Below are 17,217 nucleotides of genomic sequence, written 5' to 3'. Positions count from 1 at the left end.
AAGTAGACTTGTTTTCACTCTGACTCCTGTTTAACAACATCCTAATGCTGCAGAACTGAAGCTAGAATCCCGAGTCCCCACTTCAGTCAGCGAAGATGTGCCCCAAGCACTCTCCTGCCAGTAAGCCATCACAGCCATGTAAATCACAGCCTTATTACATTTTCATGACTTACCACATGGTGACAATTGAACTCCTTCATTACTGAGGCCTCATTTAAGAACTCTATCCTCTCACGCATGCTTGCGGACTCATTGACAGTTTTGATGGCCACCCTGGTCTCTGGCTCATCCTTCACCACTCCCTTGGCTATCCCCTCATACACCATCCCAAAGGAGCCTTGCCCAAGCTCCCGACACATGGTGATCTTCTCGCGAGGCACCTCCCACTCGTCTGGAACGTACACTGTGGGGAGAGAGAGAAGAGGCCATCACGTTCCATTTCTGGAAGTGGTGGGATCACTCGTGGCTTTACGATACCAACTGCCCAGAGAAGTTTTACTCTAAGCAACAACAGACGTAATGCTGAGAACTTGCAGGATGCGTGCAAATATTCCGATCTTTCTCATACAGAAATAGGCAGGTATTTGGCATAGAAATAAATCTTAAAGAAATGAGTAGATGGACTTGAAGGGGCCTCACTATGGTACTAGCATAAAAGAACAGAAATAAGGAACTTCAGTGCACAACACCCAGGTGGCAAGAACCTTCATTCAGTACTTGAGGCTTGAGCTTTTCTCGGGACCCTCGGTTTTCTAGTTCTTCCAAGGCAGCATCAAACATACTCGATCATCTGTACCAGTTTAGCGTCCGCTGTGTTCTCTATTAACCGATTGATTTTATGACTAAAGGGAAAGAGATTTTCTGATCTAATAGGTTCTTTGCATGAAGCTATTCTGCTTACTTGCACACCCACTGCTGCACCAGTAAAGGCAGAACTTGCTGCTGCTGCTGCAAGTCTTTGATCTGAGGCAGAAGAGAGACCTCAGAAGGTGACTGCTAGGAGGGATGACTGCCTCAGGCAAGAAGACATCTGAGCTCTCAGTAGTCACTGATGCTGCTGCCCATCAGTCACCAAAGGAGGGTACAGTTGTGTCACATGCTTGGGATGGGTGAAATGACAGGATGCAAAAATAGAGGATTATAGCATGAACATCAACAGACAACATTTAACTCTAATGGTGCTGCTCCAAGAAACAATAGTAAAACAAAGTCAGCTCCCACTCTAGCTAAACCCATTAGCCTCTAGGGGGCTTTTGGAAACATCATTTTGGCAAAACGTCTAAAGCAGCAGCACCAACTAACCCATAAACTACAGCACTGATGCCTCAAGCAAATTCTTCTCATGTTCTGATTTCCTCCTGTGCTTGAAGAGCTCCGCAAATAAATAATCTGCACAGTATGGGCACATGCTTGTTAAATACGCCCATACCTCTATGTTGGAAAAAAAAATTATTTAGCAAATAGGTTTCCAGTGGGAACCTAACTGCCTTTATTTATTTTTTTTTCCAAGCAACTCATTTAGCCAGAAAGCTGGGATTCCAGGGCTCTGCTTTCCACAGCCACAAGCTTTCTGGAGACGCTGAGCCAAGGATACCGGGATTCTGGGGCCATTCAGCTCCTGCTACTGCCCAGGGTCAGCCAGCACGGGAACTGACAAGGAGATTATCTACAGTAGGGTATGTCTGCTAATGCCCTCCTGCAATAGTGAAGTGCAGAAAAATAATACAGATATACAGAAAGCAAAACACACACACACAAAAACACATAGTTCTAGGAACAGTGTGGTGGTTTGTTTGTTTGTTTTGTTTTGTTTTTTGGAGTGGTGGTGATGGTGGTGTTTTCTGTTTTGTTTTTTCTTCCTTCCCCGATGGTTTTAAGGAATTTAATCTTGTTCCAGATCAGGTAAAATAAATTTCATTTTTCCAAGGTCCAGAATCCTGGCAGACTTACTGAGACTTGCATACAAACAAGAAATTAAAACTAAACAATCCTAATGAACTGTAAAACTTAATCATCCTGAAATCAACTTTAATTCTTGGTTTTTATTTGGCGCTGGACACTTTCTCCGTTGTCCCGCTGAAAATTATCTGCACCATCTTCCAAATCACTAAGCACTGCTGGATTTTCTCAGTCTTGTTGCCGGTCATACAAACCTGTCATCTAATCTACCGGGTAATAAAGTACTGAGCTAGCTCCCAGCCAGCACCCCCACACTCTCAAAAGATGGTTCAGACTATGCAAGAATCTCTTCTTATACTATTTCCCTCAAGCTTTCAATGGACGCATTAGATGCTTTTGTTTCTTTGCTCGAAGTGGAATAAGGGATGAAGGAGGAATCATTTTTTGCTACAAGTGGCAAACAATCTAATTTTGAGGCAACAAGAACTTCTATTTTAAGCAAAACTTTCCAATTTACTAGCTAAGCAATGAAAGGACCCATTAGCTGCCACTTCCGGCAAATGCTTCTTTTTATCTTATCAAAGAACATTATTCACGTTGCATCTCCATAGAAAATAGTAAGAAATTAAACAATTAAAATCTGAAACTAGCTTTAAAAAGCTTTTTTGTCAGTCCAAGAACAACTGGCTTACCCATAATCTAGATATTAAGAGAAAAAGTATAGCTTACATTAAACGTCCCTGGTCATTTTAACAGAGATATGGCTGGAAGCTCACAGCCTTTTCTCTTTCCAACAACTTTTCACATTTGGAGAATTGGGGTGGGAAGTGAGGAGACTTTTTTTTTTTGGTAAACGTTACTATTTTCCACATGAGAAATACACAGAAACAAGAAACAAGCAGTGAGTTTATTCCAGTAGGTCAGAAAAGGCCTTAAAAGGGCAAACGTAAAAGATGATGAATTCATGAATTTTTTCATTCTAGTAACAAAATCACCAGATAAGTAGACAATACTCTGAAAAGAAAACTAACCTATCCAAATTCATTTCAGCTGAATAAACTACAGGAGTAATTTCAAAAACACCTCTGTTTCAATAGACAGGTAACATTTACATATGATTGATGATGGATTAACTATGGATGTGCTAATTAAATAAAAAGAGAAAGAGGTTTTACTACATCCCTTTACAAGAATTTCACACTTTCCAAAGTCTGACATGAACAGAGTATATAAAAGTAAATGCATCAAAAGCACATGGCCACACTTACCATCTGAAGCACTGAAGTACTCGGGGTTCACAGAAGCATAAAGTACCCCATTGCCCAGTCTGTCACTGTTCCTGTTGAAATATTTTTTTCCTTATTAATCTTTAAACTTAAGTAAATTTCAGACTGCTTCTTCTACAGCTTTTCCACTGTTTGCTCAACCACAAAATATTGTTTACTGTATGTGGAGAGCTTTTCAGAGAAAGGGGACAAATCAAGTTCTTATTCTACCACACAATCAATGAGAAGAAGAGCCCAGAAGAGTTTTCGCAGGAAACCAGCAGTCTTCTCTATACCAAATCAGCACTAGAGAAGTGTAAACACAAAGTACTTTTAGCTGCTAGGCAAACTTCCTTTAAGAAAGGCAGCTGCATGTTGATACATCCAGGAGACTTGTGGCTGAGAGCATTAATCACCTGCTCTACTGAGAGAGAGAAGTGACCTGGCAAAGAACAAGATTGTTTTTATTTGGAATTCCATTCAACGACTTTATAAATTGCTTCTGTTATTTTATTTTACCCTCATCCTTCTCCCTCAATTTTACTGGGGTGATTTTCAGACTAAGACTTTTATTCAGCATTGAGAGAGCTCTTGCAGAAGACAGGCTGTACAAATCAAGTTATTAATCAGACCTCAGAAAACCAAAGAGAAAACAGTTTTGTGTGCTAGAACAACAGTTTAAAGAAGGATGAGTTATCAGGCATTCAAGCCCAGAAAGCTCATGGGAAGGTCAGGCAGGTACTTTACTTCACTAGATGCAAAGCCCTTTCTGGAGTGCTTGAGGAGAATTGGTGCTATAGTCTGTACACAAATGAATTAGAGCTGGAAATAATGGGATATTCAACGAGCATAATTTATATGAGAGTAATAAAAAAGCTCAATACCTAAAAAGTGGCAAGTCTGAACATTTGCACCGACTTCTATTAAGTTCTCATTATGTATTTCAATTAAATAAAAAGAGCACTAGTTATAAAGAGATAAAACTAAGGGAAACAAATCAATCGAACAGTCCCCCAAGACTGCTCTGTCCAGCGCATAATTTTTTAAGCCTTCAGAATTTGCAAGGAATCAAATTAACCTGACTTGAACTAAGTTTTCATGATTTATAGAGCAACCCGTATTTCAAAGCTTCTGATTATAAAGGCTCAGTGTCTGTCATCATTGTCCCAGTGGATATGTTCCTGACAACCCTTCCTCTTCCCTTTCAAATGTGATACTGTAATAAAAAGCCTCTTCATATCTCAAGCAGCAGGCAGATTCTCGCTGGTAACTCTAGACCCCCTCCTTCTACACACCAATACGGCAGAATCTTCTTTAGCTTCTCAAGTGCTCGGAATGCCATTTCACTTCTTAATTTCTAACTTGCTCCACAGATACAGACCTGAAACTAAACAGGCCCCTTTTGCAGTTCAGCATTAACCACAGGCATAAACAACTCACCTCTTTTTGTTAAAGACGTACAGCATTATTAGTAAACCCCCAATGATGAGCAGGAAAGCAATGGGAAGCACAATTATCAAATGCAGGAAGTTTCCATAGTTTGCTGCTGCAACCAACAAGAAAACAACTGTATCAGGGTTTCTATAAAATCTCCATTAACAAAGAAACATTCAAAACCCACTCAGTGTATTTCCATACAGGAGAGAAATCAAAGTACTCATTTTCTTGTCTGATGTGGAAAAATGTACTCAGAAACACTCCCTGACTGCAGATGAGTGGAACAAGAAAACAGACACTGAAAAGCATTAATTTTGTACAGAACAGTGTCTGTCTGGAGTTTGGTTTCACATGTTATGCTTAAGGACTTACATTCCTCAGGGAACAATACGCAATTGTTCGCTTGCATATTAACGTTTCTTTTCCTCCACCTTTTGTTCACCTTGCAATTTCTTGTACTTCAGAATATATTCACGCTGATCTTTACCTCAAGTTCATCAAATGCCAGGAATTAGAAAAACAAGAATGAATAAAAAGACAAAGTTCCAGTTTTCTGTGGATACAAGTGCTCTTCAACTAAACACGGAAGTTCTTGAGAGGGTCTCTGTATACCCTGCACAGTGCTATTCTTCCAAAATCTAAATCACTCCCATAGTCAGGACCCTTTCATCAGTGTTATCTTCATTAAAATGTCACTCTGAACAAGTCACATGAAAAAGCATTTGATATTTAAAAAAAACCTGCCAGCCAAAATCTTAACAGATGATCTGTTTCTTACAGCACTTTGCGATTGGAAGTAGGTTTGCTTAATTGCCACAGGTTTTGTACAATTCTACTCCACATTTGATGCTTCTAACATTGCATTCCCGACTGTGAGTTGGGCATCCCAGGGAGCCACAGTAGTGTGTTCTATGCACCCGTCACCTGATTGCACCTCCTATATGCATAAAATCTATGAAAAAAAGGACCATGTCTCCAATACACCTTGTCAACACTTATCAAAAAATGGAACAGATGAATTCCCCAAAAAAATCAGCAAGTAAGAGTATTCAGAGCACAGGCAAGAGGTTCATACACCCGATTACAAACGTAAACATTAAGAATTATTAAACAGGCAAGTCCCCCAGTTTGACGCAGGCTACGAACATTTGTCTTACATTTGGGTTGTACATAGAAAGAGACTGGCTCGGTCCATGACCCATTTCCAGCTAACGAAGTGGCCTGAACTCTAGCAGAATAGTTTCCAGGGTTCAGATGAGTTAGTTTAGCTCCTCCAAGCTTCTTGTATTCCTGTCTGGAAACACATTCCCGCTTCTCCTGAAAGACAAAAGCAATTTGCAGTTCATGTTAGTATCTTCACATTCTTCCTTCTTGAGAAGATGATGTAGCTGCAAGATAAGCTCATCTTTATAATTAAAAGCCCCATCTGATATTTTTTTTTCTTCCAACAGCTTAGGGAGATACATGGAATCCAAAAACTGACAAAAAGAAAACAAAGGAATGAGATGTTGGTTGGAGCTTGGTGTTTGAAGAAACCATTGCTATCACTGGTCTGTAGCAGCCCACAGAAGCACGTTAAGAAAGATCCCATTTTGTGTCTCAGTTGGCCCACACGTAAAAGCAGATTCAGTCAAACACTATTCAATGATTTAAGTCTTAGTTATTTACAAATGTCTGAACGAAGGCTGCTACCATAAACACCATACAAAAAGTTACCAAAAAGTTACTTTTCTTAAGAATACAGAAGCAGGTACATTTTAAAGAAGACATCGCAGCTGAAAGTCACGAAGGTAACTTTCTCAGTAGTAGCTGATCTCCAAGCTTTTTGTTACACCTTGCACTGTACTGCAACTTAAAAAACAATAAAATTAAAAAAAAAAAAAAGCTCAAGCTATTGATTTTAAAGACTGAATATACCTCAACATTAGATTCCCCTTCCTCAATTTTGAGTTACATTTTGTAGTTTTTTGAAACATAATGAAGGTCTCAAATTTGAACCCATTTCAGATTCTCGTTTACATACTGCAGGTAACCCCTGTTAGCAAAAAGTCTGAAATCTAACAGGGTACCAGAAAGAATAATTTGGACAGTAGACTAGCTGCTAAGTCACCCTCTGTGGCATGAAGTGCTACATGAGTCTCAGCAAGCTCAAACATGATGATTTTAATTTTAGCTTTAAGTCACCAAAGCTCTTCATCTTTTGTAAGCACTACATCTTTTGTAACATACAAAGTCAAAGCAATGGAAACATACTACAGTTGTACTCAAACCTGGATTCTTCAAGACTGAAAATACAATTAGCCCAACCTTGCTTAGCTAGTCAGATGTGACAAGATCGAGGTATGAAATATAAATTAGAGTTACAAACAATTAACTCTGAACAGAGAAATATCAGATCCTCACCTCTCCATGCTGCCCATATTTGATTTCATACATTAGGATCAGCCCATTTGGATTGGTAGGCTCTAACCACCTCAGGTAGACGGTGTTTTCTTCTTTTGCTTCCCATGCTACTGTTCCTGGAATGTTATCTGCTCCCTCTGTAAAATATTTACAAGTGATGTGAGAAGAACACCTACTGCTTAAACAAGAACTTAGAGAACAATGGATGGGAATAAAAAAAAAACAAAACAAAAGGTTCATGCTGTTCTTTAGGTATCAAAGCATTCTGTTAAGTGCTATTTGAAGATCCAGAGAAGAAAACACAGTTGCCAGGGGCTTGTTGGAGAGATGAATGTTGCCTGAACTGCTGATTGCCAGAAACTGCAGCATATTACAGCTTCACAAAGTATATTGGTGCTGTTTTAGTAACTGTGCTCTATACGTGTGACAAAGAACAGTTTATCAGCACCTGGTTGCTCCTTCCAAACTTTCCGCTACACCAAAACCATGCAGAGACAGACATTCCCACCAAATGGCTGCAAACACAGTAAAATCTGCCCCACTCACATCCCTTAGCTGTAGGCAATCCCATGAAACTTGACACAGTTTAAAACAGAGTCCTGTCAGTAATTCAGCAACTGCTTTATCCCTGGTCATTTTCACTCCTGATGATTTCATGATTTTTACTCAAATCCTAACAGGAGTATGAAGACAGTTTCAAAGGAAAAAAAAAAAAAAAAAAAGAAGGCTACTTTTCCAAAGATACAGTGGCTGAGTTTACAAGAAAATTATTTAGTTTTTAATTTTCAGAGCCATACACTAAAAACTAGGAATGCTTTTTTCCTTTTCCCCCAACTCACAGATTTTCTTATTTCCTTGAAATAGGCAACACTTTTTGCTTTTTACTGACACAGCTGAATCTTCAGCATTATGACAGAAACAAAGCAAAATTGCTACCACTCTGCATCAAATATTCCCAGACATCTGCTGGAGTCAGAAGCTCTTCGCTGGATGCATATGAGCTTACACTAAAATCATCTCTATTCTTCTCAGAAGAAGTACAATCTGTATAAGTCCCAAACATGAGTAGAACACTCAATGTCTCTTATTTGAAGTATTCTAGATGCCCGTGATTGGGCACAATGCAATACAGTACTCTTCCTGTTTCCAGGCTGGACAAATGCTTGGTCATTCTGTGACAGAAGAAACATTTGGCAAATATTCCCACCAGCAAAACTCTAACATCTGTAAACAGTTCAGCATGAGCACAGCAAAACTAAACATGAGCAGGGATATGTTTCCCTGTCTCCATTCAGCACACAGGGAACTGAAAAATAAAACCTTTAAACCCATCGTATCTGTGGCTCTCATCTACACAGCCGGGAAACTGACTCTCTCATAACCATGTAGGTACTGAAGGCACATCTGCACTTCTCCAGATCACAGGAAAAACGCAGTACAGATCAATCGGTACACAGGAGAGACCAGAGAAGGCCATTACACTGCTGTAACAAAGTTTTATATAGTTCCAATTTATCTTCTTGCATTCAATGTTTACATTAAACCCCAATGCTTTCCTAACTGCTTTTGGAAGATTTGTCTTCTCTGAGATTGATCTGTTCCTGGAAAATAAAATAAAGCTTTATACTTGTGAGAGCGTACCTGAAGGCATGGTTCTTGCAAAGACAAAGTTGGAAGCGCTGCAGCCAAGTGTGTCAGCTTCATGGTTGCAGCTGTGAATATCAATGCGGTAAAGAGTAAAAGGCTGGAGATGGGAGATGACAGTTCTCTCCTTGCCATCCACTTTGGTCTCGAAGAACGGGTATTCCACCTCACTCTCCTCTGCATCAGAAACATTGGTGAAGTGATCTGTCCCAGTTGTGTTCCTGTTTCGAGTGGCCAAAGTGGCATTTGCAATTCGGAACACATCCCTCCGCTTCCGATCAGGTCTGTGGAGCAAACAGACACGTATAGAAAAAACACCTCTTAAGAGAAAATTCGTTTTTCCTCTAGCTCCAGAATAAGCGTGGAAAAAACCAACAGTAGAATAGGTAACTACGCTATTAAGAAAATAGCTAAACAAAGGAAACTGCAAAACAAGAAGAAAGCTTTCTCTTAAGCTGAACCTGCAGCATGTCAGCACATCCTACTGCACTCTCTTGGTTGGAAACCGATCTAAATTCTGAGGCTCACATCAAGCCTCAAGATAAATGTGCAAACTTCTGACCACCCTGGTGCTGGCACAATAATCTGAATAGCAAGAAGAGCTTCACTGTTATTTAATAAGCAAACTGGATCTGTATTTAATGACAATAATGTTGAGGCTTAAAATAAAAATCAGATGTTAAAGGTTTAAAAGGTTAGGGAAAAAACTTCTCTGAAGTTTGCTTGATTAGCAAAGCTAACTCTCCATAGGTCTAACTTATTTCTTTGCAGTTGCAATTGAATTGTAGAATACTGGATGCATTGCACTGAGAAAAGAAACCTTGGACGGCAGCTGAAAACCATGAAAGTTAGCAACCACTAATATACAGCAATTTGTATCTCTAATTCTCACACCTTAACAAAATCTCTGCAAAGGAACAATCTCCCTGCATGAGAAAACACAGCACTAATATTGTGTATAGCAAAGATTTCACCAAGCAACTTTGCTTTACCTTACAGGCAGCTATATGACGTGTAAGAACTGATTTAAACCTGAGGATTTACAGTAAGACTGCTACTTTCCCAAGTCTAAGAAACTGTTATAATGGACAGGCCTGAGCGTCAGTACAAACATCAATATAAAAATACTCTATAAACATTTGGCTGGTATGAGCTAACCAACACATGATTGCTACATAACAGACATGTCACTTGGTCTTGTGTCAGATCCACATCTGTTTTGCACCAAAGCACTGACTGCTAGGCAATCTGGCTTTTCTACCTCCTGCTCTCCTTGTCACTAAGGTCAGCTGGACTGCTCACACCTGGAAAGTAACACAACAGGGGAATTAAAGTAAAAAATAAAGACGAGTGACACTGGTCACAAAAACATTTTTGGCTTGAATCCTATCCCAGCTGCAATCACTTAGCCAGTGCCCATTTAGCACCTGATCAACACAGTGGTTATCAACAACAAGGGTGAAATCTAATACATATGTACTAGAGTGAGTTGCAGATCAGGTGAGTAAGGCCTGCCCAAAACACACAACAGCAAAAAGCTGATGCAACAGGAGAAGTTAATTCACCATCAAGTATACTGTCTTACCACAGTCAGCCACAAAGCAGCTTGTTGCAGAGCAAGCCAGAAAAGGCTGACTTGGTTTTGAAATCTTCTGGCAGAAACTGGATGAATTTTTTTTTTTAATTATTTAGGATTTCACTACAATTTTTTCCAAATTCTTTTGCTGTTTCAAGTAGTCATTTTCACATTCTCAGTTGCCATATAAACCACAGCACAAAAATAAATGAAGACAAGAATAGGCCACATGGCAAACACGATTAAAACGTCAAGACATTTGACACCATTGCTTGTGTGTCAAGCAGTTTCCTGCTTTAGTGGAAAGGCACAGATAAAAACAAAAAAGCAAGAATCTAAGAAAATAAGGAAAGGTCTACAGATAAACATACGAAAACTCATCTATTCTATTGAAAGAGAGGAAGGAAGAAAAATGCAAGAGATAGTGAAGGAAAATGTAAAAATAAAATCAAATTGACATTAGAAAGAAAAAAGTATAAGCCATTTAATATAAAAACTAACTGTTCTTAAATTCAATGTCAATTTTGACATTAATTCTCATATACTTTCAATTATAAACAGCATCCATCTTATACTGCTCGTTAGAGAACCAAACTTGAAGAATGACTTGTCCTCCTGTGGTCAGGAGTGTCTGCCGAAGACTAACCATAGTCGTAATGTTTGAAATCTACCTCATGACTACAGTAATAGATATGGGGTCATCCAGAAACTGCACACAAGATTAGATCAACGGTCATTTTAAACAACCTTAAAACCACACAGCTGAATATTTTCATGCTGTATTACATGCTGCATTTTGTTCATAATATCCTAAAGACAGGTACAACACTGGAAACAAATACTACTATTGAGGCTTGCATTAACACATTAACTAACTGCTCCCTTGGGAAAGAAAAAAAAAATTGACATCAGCAAGTAACAAGCTGCTTAGATTTGTCCCATAGAGACATTTCACTAGCTCATAATCTCTAATTTCCCTGACATACAGTCTCTTTAAAGTTGCTTAGCTATGCAGCTATTTCTGAGCATTACACCTTATATGCCCTTGTTGTTACAAAACACACCCTTATGACAGTAAGTTAAGCAAAAGGGGAAACTGTCAAGCCTTCAGGAAATCCTTTGTGAACTGATCAGTTTATTTGTTACTGAGTTCAAGGTTCTGTTATTTTCCTTGTGTTTTGGGGAATGCAAGAAAATTTGGGAGAAAATAACAAGATTATTTAAATGGCCAAACTGTGCTGAAATAAAATATATATATATATATTTTGTAAAAGCTGATCTGACAGAATTTCAGGTAGTTTACACCTTAAATTTGCCTTTCAAAACTCCTTGCTCTGCAATTTCAAGAAGTCCAAAATGAGATCACATTTATAAAATCTCACAATGCTCTGGAATTACGTCCTGGCTAGTCACAGTGGCTGCTACTTCTCTGTACCTCACCTTTGCTGCTGGTTCTTACCATCTACAGGGAAATACTGCACAAGTTCAACTATCAACACTAAACATGAATCAAACACAGCTCAGATACATTTAGCACTTCTAAAGCGAGACAATTAGTTCCTGATTTTTTGGACAAAGCTAAGAAGCACTACATATATACATCAAACCCAAACAGGTCAATTCAAAAGAGCCTTAAATAAAGGTCCAGAAAATCACGATTGAGAGTGATATAACCTAGTTCTAATGAGCAACAGAGGCACGCTTTAGAGCTCTCAAACACAGGACTTCACCATAAACTTTACCTGCCAACAGAGACGATGAGGTAGCATGCATGATTGAAATGCGATTGCTTACAGACTGTAACCTAACAGCTACACGCTGTGTGCTATGTTCCAGGATCCAATTATCTAAAGTAAGACCACCTTACATAAAGGATAAATTAGAAACTCAAGGATCAAAATCATCAAGTAATTCAGTAGTATCCACTCTATGATGCATTACTACTCCACTTAACGTGTATGCAGCAGTATTTATCATGGAAGAGTGAGTATATTTACTATTTCTCTGTAGGATAGGCCCAGAAAACCAATATGCCCTCTGCAATTAGTGCTGTGAGAAAGGCACACCAGTTTCAATTCTGCAAGGTGAACGCACCTTCAAAGGCAAATAAATCTTCTGATTAGGAACATAAGCACTTAAATGGCTATTTAGAGAAAGATCTCATTTGAAATCCTTTGTCTGATACATGTTGCTCATCTCTGAGACCCTTATAGACAAAGAGCTGCTTAAGTGACTCTTGACTCTGAAAAGAAACCATCACTAAAGCCCTTGAACAATATAGGTAAGAACCCTTATTATTAGCTAAAATGGAGAGAGTAGGGTGAAAATTAGTGAATAAGAGAAACTGAAGTAAGAAGACCGCTGACTGTCTCACACAAATGGAAAGGCAATGTGTGTATGTTCCAGGTGTTATCTACATATGCTCTCTCATTCAGGAAGCCTTAGCTCCAGGAAATGTTATTTAAAAAAAAAAGGCAATTATTATCCAAAGCTCATTACCTGGGGACAAAGATGGAGTTGTGAAGGAAGTTCTCAAAGACCTTCCGGTACTCTGCTTCCTCCTTCTCAGCTTGCTTTTCTGCCTCTGTCTTGGGACAAGCACAACAAGGTCCTTTTTCTCCCCCACAGCCCTCTGGCTTGGTGGGTTCAGTAGCTTCTTCTGTATCAATGGTCCCATCAGCATATCTTCGAATTGGGACTTTATCTTAAGAGAACAGAGGCAGTTTATTTCTTTTCTGTCTCCCTGTTATGAACATGGCAACAATACACCCATCCCTTTGTACTTGCTGCTATTCACAAAAGCGTTGTGAAGCAGGACACAGGCTTTAGCGCTTGTCAATAATGTGCCCTGGCAGGTAAGAGTCCCAGACATTTCAACACAACTGCGTTTAGTTTTCCTACCTTTGGAGCAGTAATTGTGTCTGTAAAGATAACTGTCCTGAGGTTGCTGCTGCCATCGTACAATATAGTACGAGAGATTGCCATTGGGAAGAGAGGGAGGATTCCATTTCACAATCAGTTGGGAAGAGGAGTTGGATGCTGAAATAACATCCAAGGGAATGGATGGCACTGGGGAAAAAAAAGAAAAAAAATGAAGGCATTTTAAACCCAGCACGTTCTACAGTACATTTGCATGCAAGCATTCACAGTGAATCCTAATAAACTGCAACAAAAACCACCATCCTGTCTTAAAGAAAAGATTTCCTATATTTATGCCCCACTAACAATGGTTAGGAAGGGTACAACTGTAACCATCATGTACAGTCCAAACCAAAACTGCATTAAAATTTACCTTCACCAGTGGAACAAAGCCTGATACCCTAAGGTATGAGAAAACCTTCATACAAATTTTAATGCTGCTTTTAAAATTATCGACTTTTTCTAGCATTGCATACATCTGCCCAAAAATTCTGTTTCTGTATTAACAAAAGAACTTGCACAGTAATGTAACGAGCATACCTGCAGTGTTATCAACCTCTTAGCCAAGAGGCCAGGAACTCACCTGCAGCATTGGTTCGTATATAAACAATTTCACTTTTTGCTCCATGAATATGATGGTTTTCCATCATTGTGAGGGTAACAGCCTTGACATAAATGGCGTACTGAGTCCAAGGTTTCAATCCCTGCAGTAAAATTCCAGGGTTGTTCTCTTTGTTTGGTGGCAGGTCAACATCAACCATGTTCCAGCTATTGGAGCCACATGCATCTTGACCATCATACTCAGTCACATTTTTAAATGGCCTGAAATATTCAAAGAAAAAAAAGTCCAAAATATTTAAATTGCCCTAAAATTGTCACGCATTTATGAGAACACCTCGTTTCAACACTTCTCAATGAAACAAATAAAGCTTACTTGTTTTCAACAGCAGAATACAACAGAATAAAATCTGCTTTTATTTCCAAGCACTATAAAACTCAAAGTTCGGGTTTAGCTACAGGTCTTATCTTTAGTCACTAGCAATAAGGCAAGGTCCTGCACAGAAATACTAATACAGGATTTGTCTTTTGTTATCAGAAACAGACAGTGAAAAACTTCAGACATATTTAGACTTCACCCAAGCATATATGAAACAGAAGCAACTTAAAATACTTATTGATAGTGGCCAAATTTTTACTATAAAGATCTCTGACCTTCACGACTGGCCTTGGCCAGTCCAACAGGCTTTTTTTCCTTTTGTTTCCACACAAGAGCAACATGCTTACATAGGCATGTAATTCTGCTTTTTATGAATTACAACACTCATGCAGGTACTATTCTTGTTCATTATTTACTATAAACTCATCAACACTAAGTTTACTGCATCATAGTACACCATCACGATGATACTCTTTTTCAAGCAATACTAGACTTCAACAAGTTCTTCTTCTGTCTCTCACAGCCTTGCTCAGTAAGTCATTACCGCTGTTCTGAACCTACCTTTCACCCCTCCAAATTACTTGTACAATTACCGTACTCATTTGTATTTTGTCTCTACTTTAAATCTGAAATCATACAAGGATATGCAGAGGCAGATAAACCTCCCAAGAAATTATGCTTTCTCCAGCAACTGTGCCACTTCACTATCAAGAGATACTAATGCAGAAAACTACTGAGGTTGGATAACCTAAATAACCCTAAACCCCAAGTAAGACAAGTCATCAAAGTAATACTGCTGATTTGTGACACCCTCTTATTACTATGACTCGAGAAGTAAAAGATCTCATTAGGTATAACAACATGACTTACAGAGAGCTCTGAAGTAGTGCCCTGAGAATAGCCAAGCCATCGATCTCATTTTTTCAAATTTGAAACTACCCAATGGATTTGGAACCCATTTGTAGTCTTCAGTCAAAACAATCCTTGTTTTAAATGGGGCTTTTGCTCCATCAAGAAAAGCATTTGAATGAAAGCAGGACTTGAAGATGAAATTTGTAAATAGGATGGAATACGTAAACTGCATGAAATAGGAACTACCTGAACAACTTAACTGACAAACTGTTCTTAGCAAAACAGCAGTCAGAACAAAATTGTCTACCATCCTTTTACTGTCTCCATTAGTCTCTGAAGACATCTACTCACGCTTCTTTGTAGTAAACAGTGAAGCTAATGAGATCTCTGTAATCCGGAGGGCGATACCGTTCCCACGTTAGTTTAATCCGATTCTTCAGTGTAGTGTTGGAAACAAAACGCAGGATGTGGCTTTCACCTGCAAGACAGAAGGACATCACAGGGCAGAGTTAGCACTGCATCGCCTAATAGTTTTTGTTCTTTCTTACATGTCAGTTTTAGCTAATTAGCCTTTCCAGTAGTGCCTGTGATACCACAATATGCCAACGCCTTATTCCTGAGCTTTTCATCCTCATTTCATATTCATTCAATATATATTTGAGTGCTTACGGGTAAGTACCGTCCTTGGCAATCATTATAGTGTATGTTAGAGCTACCTGTTTGTTGCTTTTTTTCTGAAGAACATTTTCTTTTAATGCATCACCAAAAAACTCCGGAAAACTACTTCAGATTCTCCCTGAGTGAGAAATGGAAGTCCTGTTTATTCACAGGACTGGTTTAGTAGCACTAAATTGATCAGCCAACTCCAATGTACAAGCAGTAACTGGCCACTCTGTTCTCACTTTCCAAGACAATTTTTGATGATTACAGTCTGTTTTTCTGGAGAATGGACAAGATGGAAAGGATAAAGGAGTTGATGTTCCTATTCATTGCAGGCTGGACCAAGAACTCCAAAACTCAGTTCATATACCGCACAGCCATTTGATGGCAGCAGCTTCCAGCTACTCCACTGAACAGAGCTGAATGAAAGCTGCCAGCTTGGAAATGAACAGCTTCCTACTACCAACTCACTGAGTTTTCCAATCCAAAACAAAATAGCATTTTAAAAACTTAATTCTTGGATGAAGAAATAGCGTTCTAAGTGTCAACTGTGAGTTTCGAATGTTCCATAGACATCTCTGAAAAAATAAAGGACGTTTCACCCTCATGTACACTGGCACTATTGGTGCTATCTTTTCAAAGGCAATTTAGCTTTTGTTGATTCTTTTCCCCTTCTCGGAGTCAGAAAGCTTTCTGTAATGTTTTTTTTTTAAAAACAGGCAGCGGCTGGCACTAGCCTCAGTGGTAGTAAGGACTGGCTGTGTGTCTGTAACTCCTCCAGGACTGCAAGCCTTTACTCTATTGAATGTGCAAAGAATGGAGTGTGCTTACAACAAGGATCTATGCCATCTGCATTTATGCATCACGCCTAAAGAGACATTCAGCAGAGTATGTGTCCTACTTTTGTAAACACCATCCTGAACAAGGGGACTTGACTTATACACAAGATACATTTTAATTTACTCAGCTCCAAGAACACCACAAATAGACCAAAGAAAAATGCACTGTCAGTTCTAAGAGTCTGAAGTCCAATTTGTAAGTGTTCCGTCTTCTTAATTCCTACGTGAGAGACTGCTTTTAAATGTGTTGGTTACACCTGGAGACCTGATGTGAAGACCACCAAAGTCTACAGAGGACTTTCAAATAATTTTGGCCACTGCAGAATCCAAAATTAAATGGAAAGACACTGAAGTTTAGCCATACTGTAGAACACTAAAAACAATTCTCAAATCAAAAGCAAATAATTTGAAAACAAAGCAAAGAAAACTGGGTTTACAACAAGCATTTCTAACAGCAAGATGCAATATTTGACCGGAGCTGAAAAGAAGCTTTAATATAATATAAAAAACGGTTTGTTTTGGAGTCTATCGAGTTGTTATTTCAGCAGCCTCCTTAATATCAAGAAAGAGTAGGTATCTGAGCAAGGAAAATACCAATAATGATGTACATCTGCAAAGGAAACAGGAAAAAAAACTGTTCTTCATTGGCTATACCAAAACCAAGATTTTATTTCTCATATCCCAAGTATGTTCCTATTGTTATCGGATACTGCTGTCATCAAAAAAAAAAAGGTGATTCTGAAAGTAGTTTTCTTCAAACATTTGTTACAGAAATCCCACTGTAGT

At 38.9% G+C, this 17,217-nt stretch overlaps 1 protein-coding gene across 4 annotated transcripts in view; it reads right to left on the bottom strand.

The window, feature by feature from the left end:
- Positions 1–17,217, bottom strand: part of IGF1R (insulin like growth factor 1 receptor) — a 179,829-nt gene that overhangs the window by 21,930 nt on the left and 140,682 nt on the right. For 3 of the 4 annotated variants that reach the window (XM_067003774.1, XM_067003773.1, XM_067003775.1), the window contains 10 exons: positions 15,284–15,410; positions 13,727–13,965; positions 13,126–13,293; positions 12,724–12,928; positions 8,646–8,932; positions 7,005–7,141; positions 5,759–5,918; positions 4,605–4,710; positions 3,168–3,238; positions 174–403 (listed from right to left, as the gene is read on the bottom strand). In XM_067003774.1, coding sequence (XP_066859875.1) covers positions 174–403; positions 3,168–3,238; positions 4,605–4,710; positions 5,759–5,918; positions 7,005–7,141; positions 8,646–8,932; positions 12,724–12,928; positions 13,126–13,293; positions 13,727–13,965; positions 15,284–15,410 — 1,730 coding nt within the window. The remainder of the gene's footprint in view (positions 1–173; positions 404–3,167; positions 3,239–4,604; positions 4,711–5,758; positions 5,919–7,004; positions 7,142–8,645; positions 8,933–12,723; positions 12,929–13,125; positions 13,294–13,726; positions 13,966–15,283; positions 15,411–17,217) is intronic. The other variant, XM_067003772.1, reaches the window with a different exon arrangement.

Source organism: Anser cygnoides, chromosome 11 (genome assembly GCF_040182565.1).
Source record: "Anser cygnoides isolate HZ-2024a breed goose chromosome 11, Taihu_goose_T2T_genome, whole genome shotgun sequence".
Lineage (NCBI taxonomy): Eukaryota > Metazoa > Chordata > Aves > Anseriformes > Anatidae > Anser > Anser cygnoides.
This window is presented reverse-complemented; position numbering and strand designations above follow the sequence as displayed.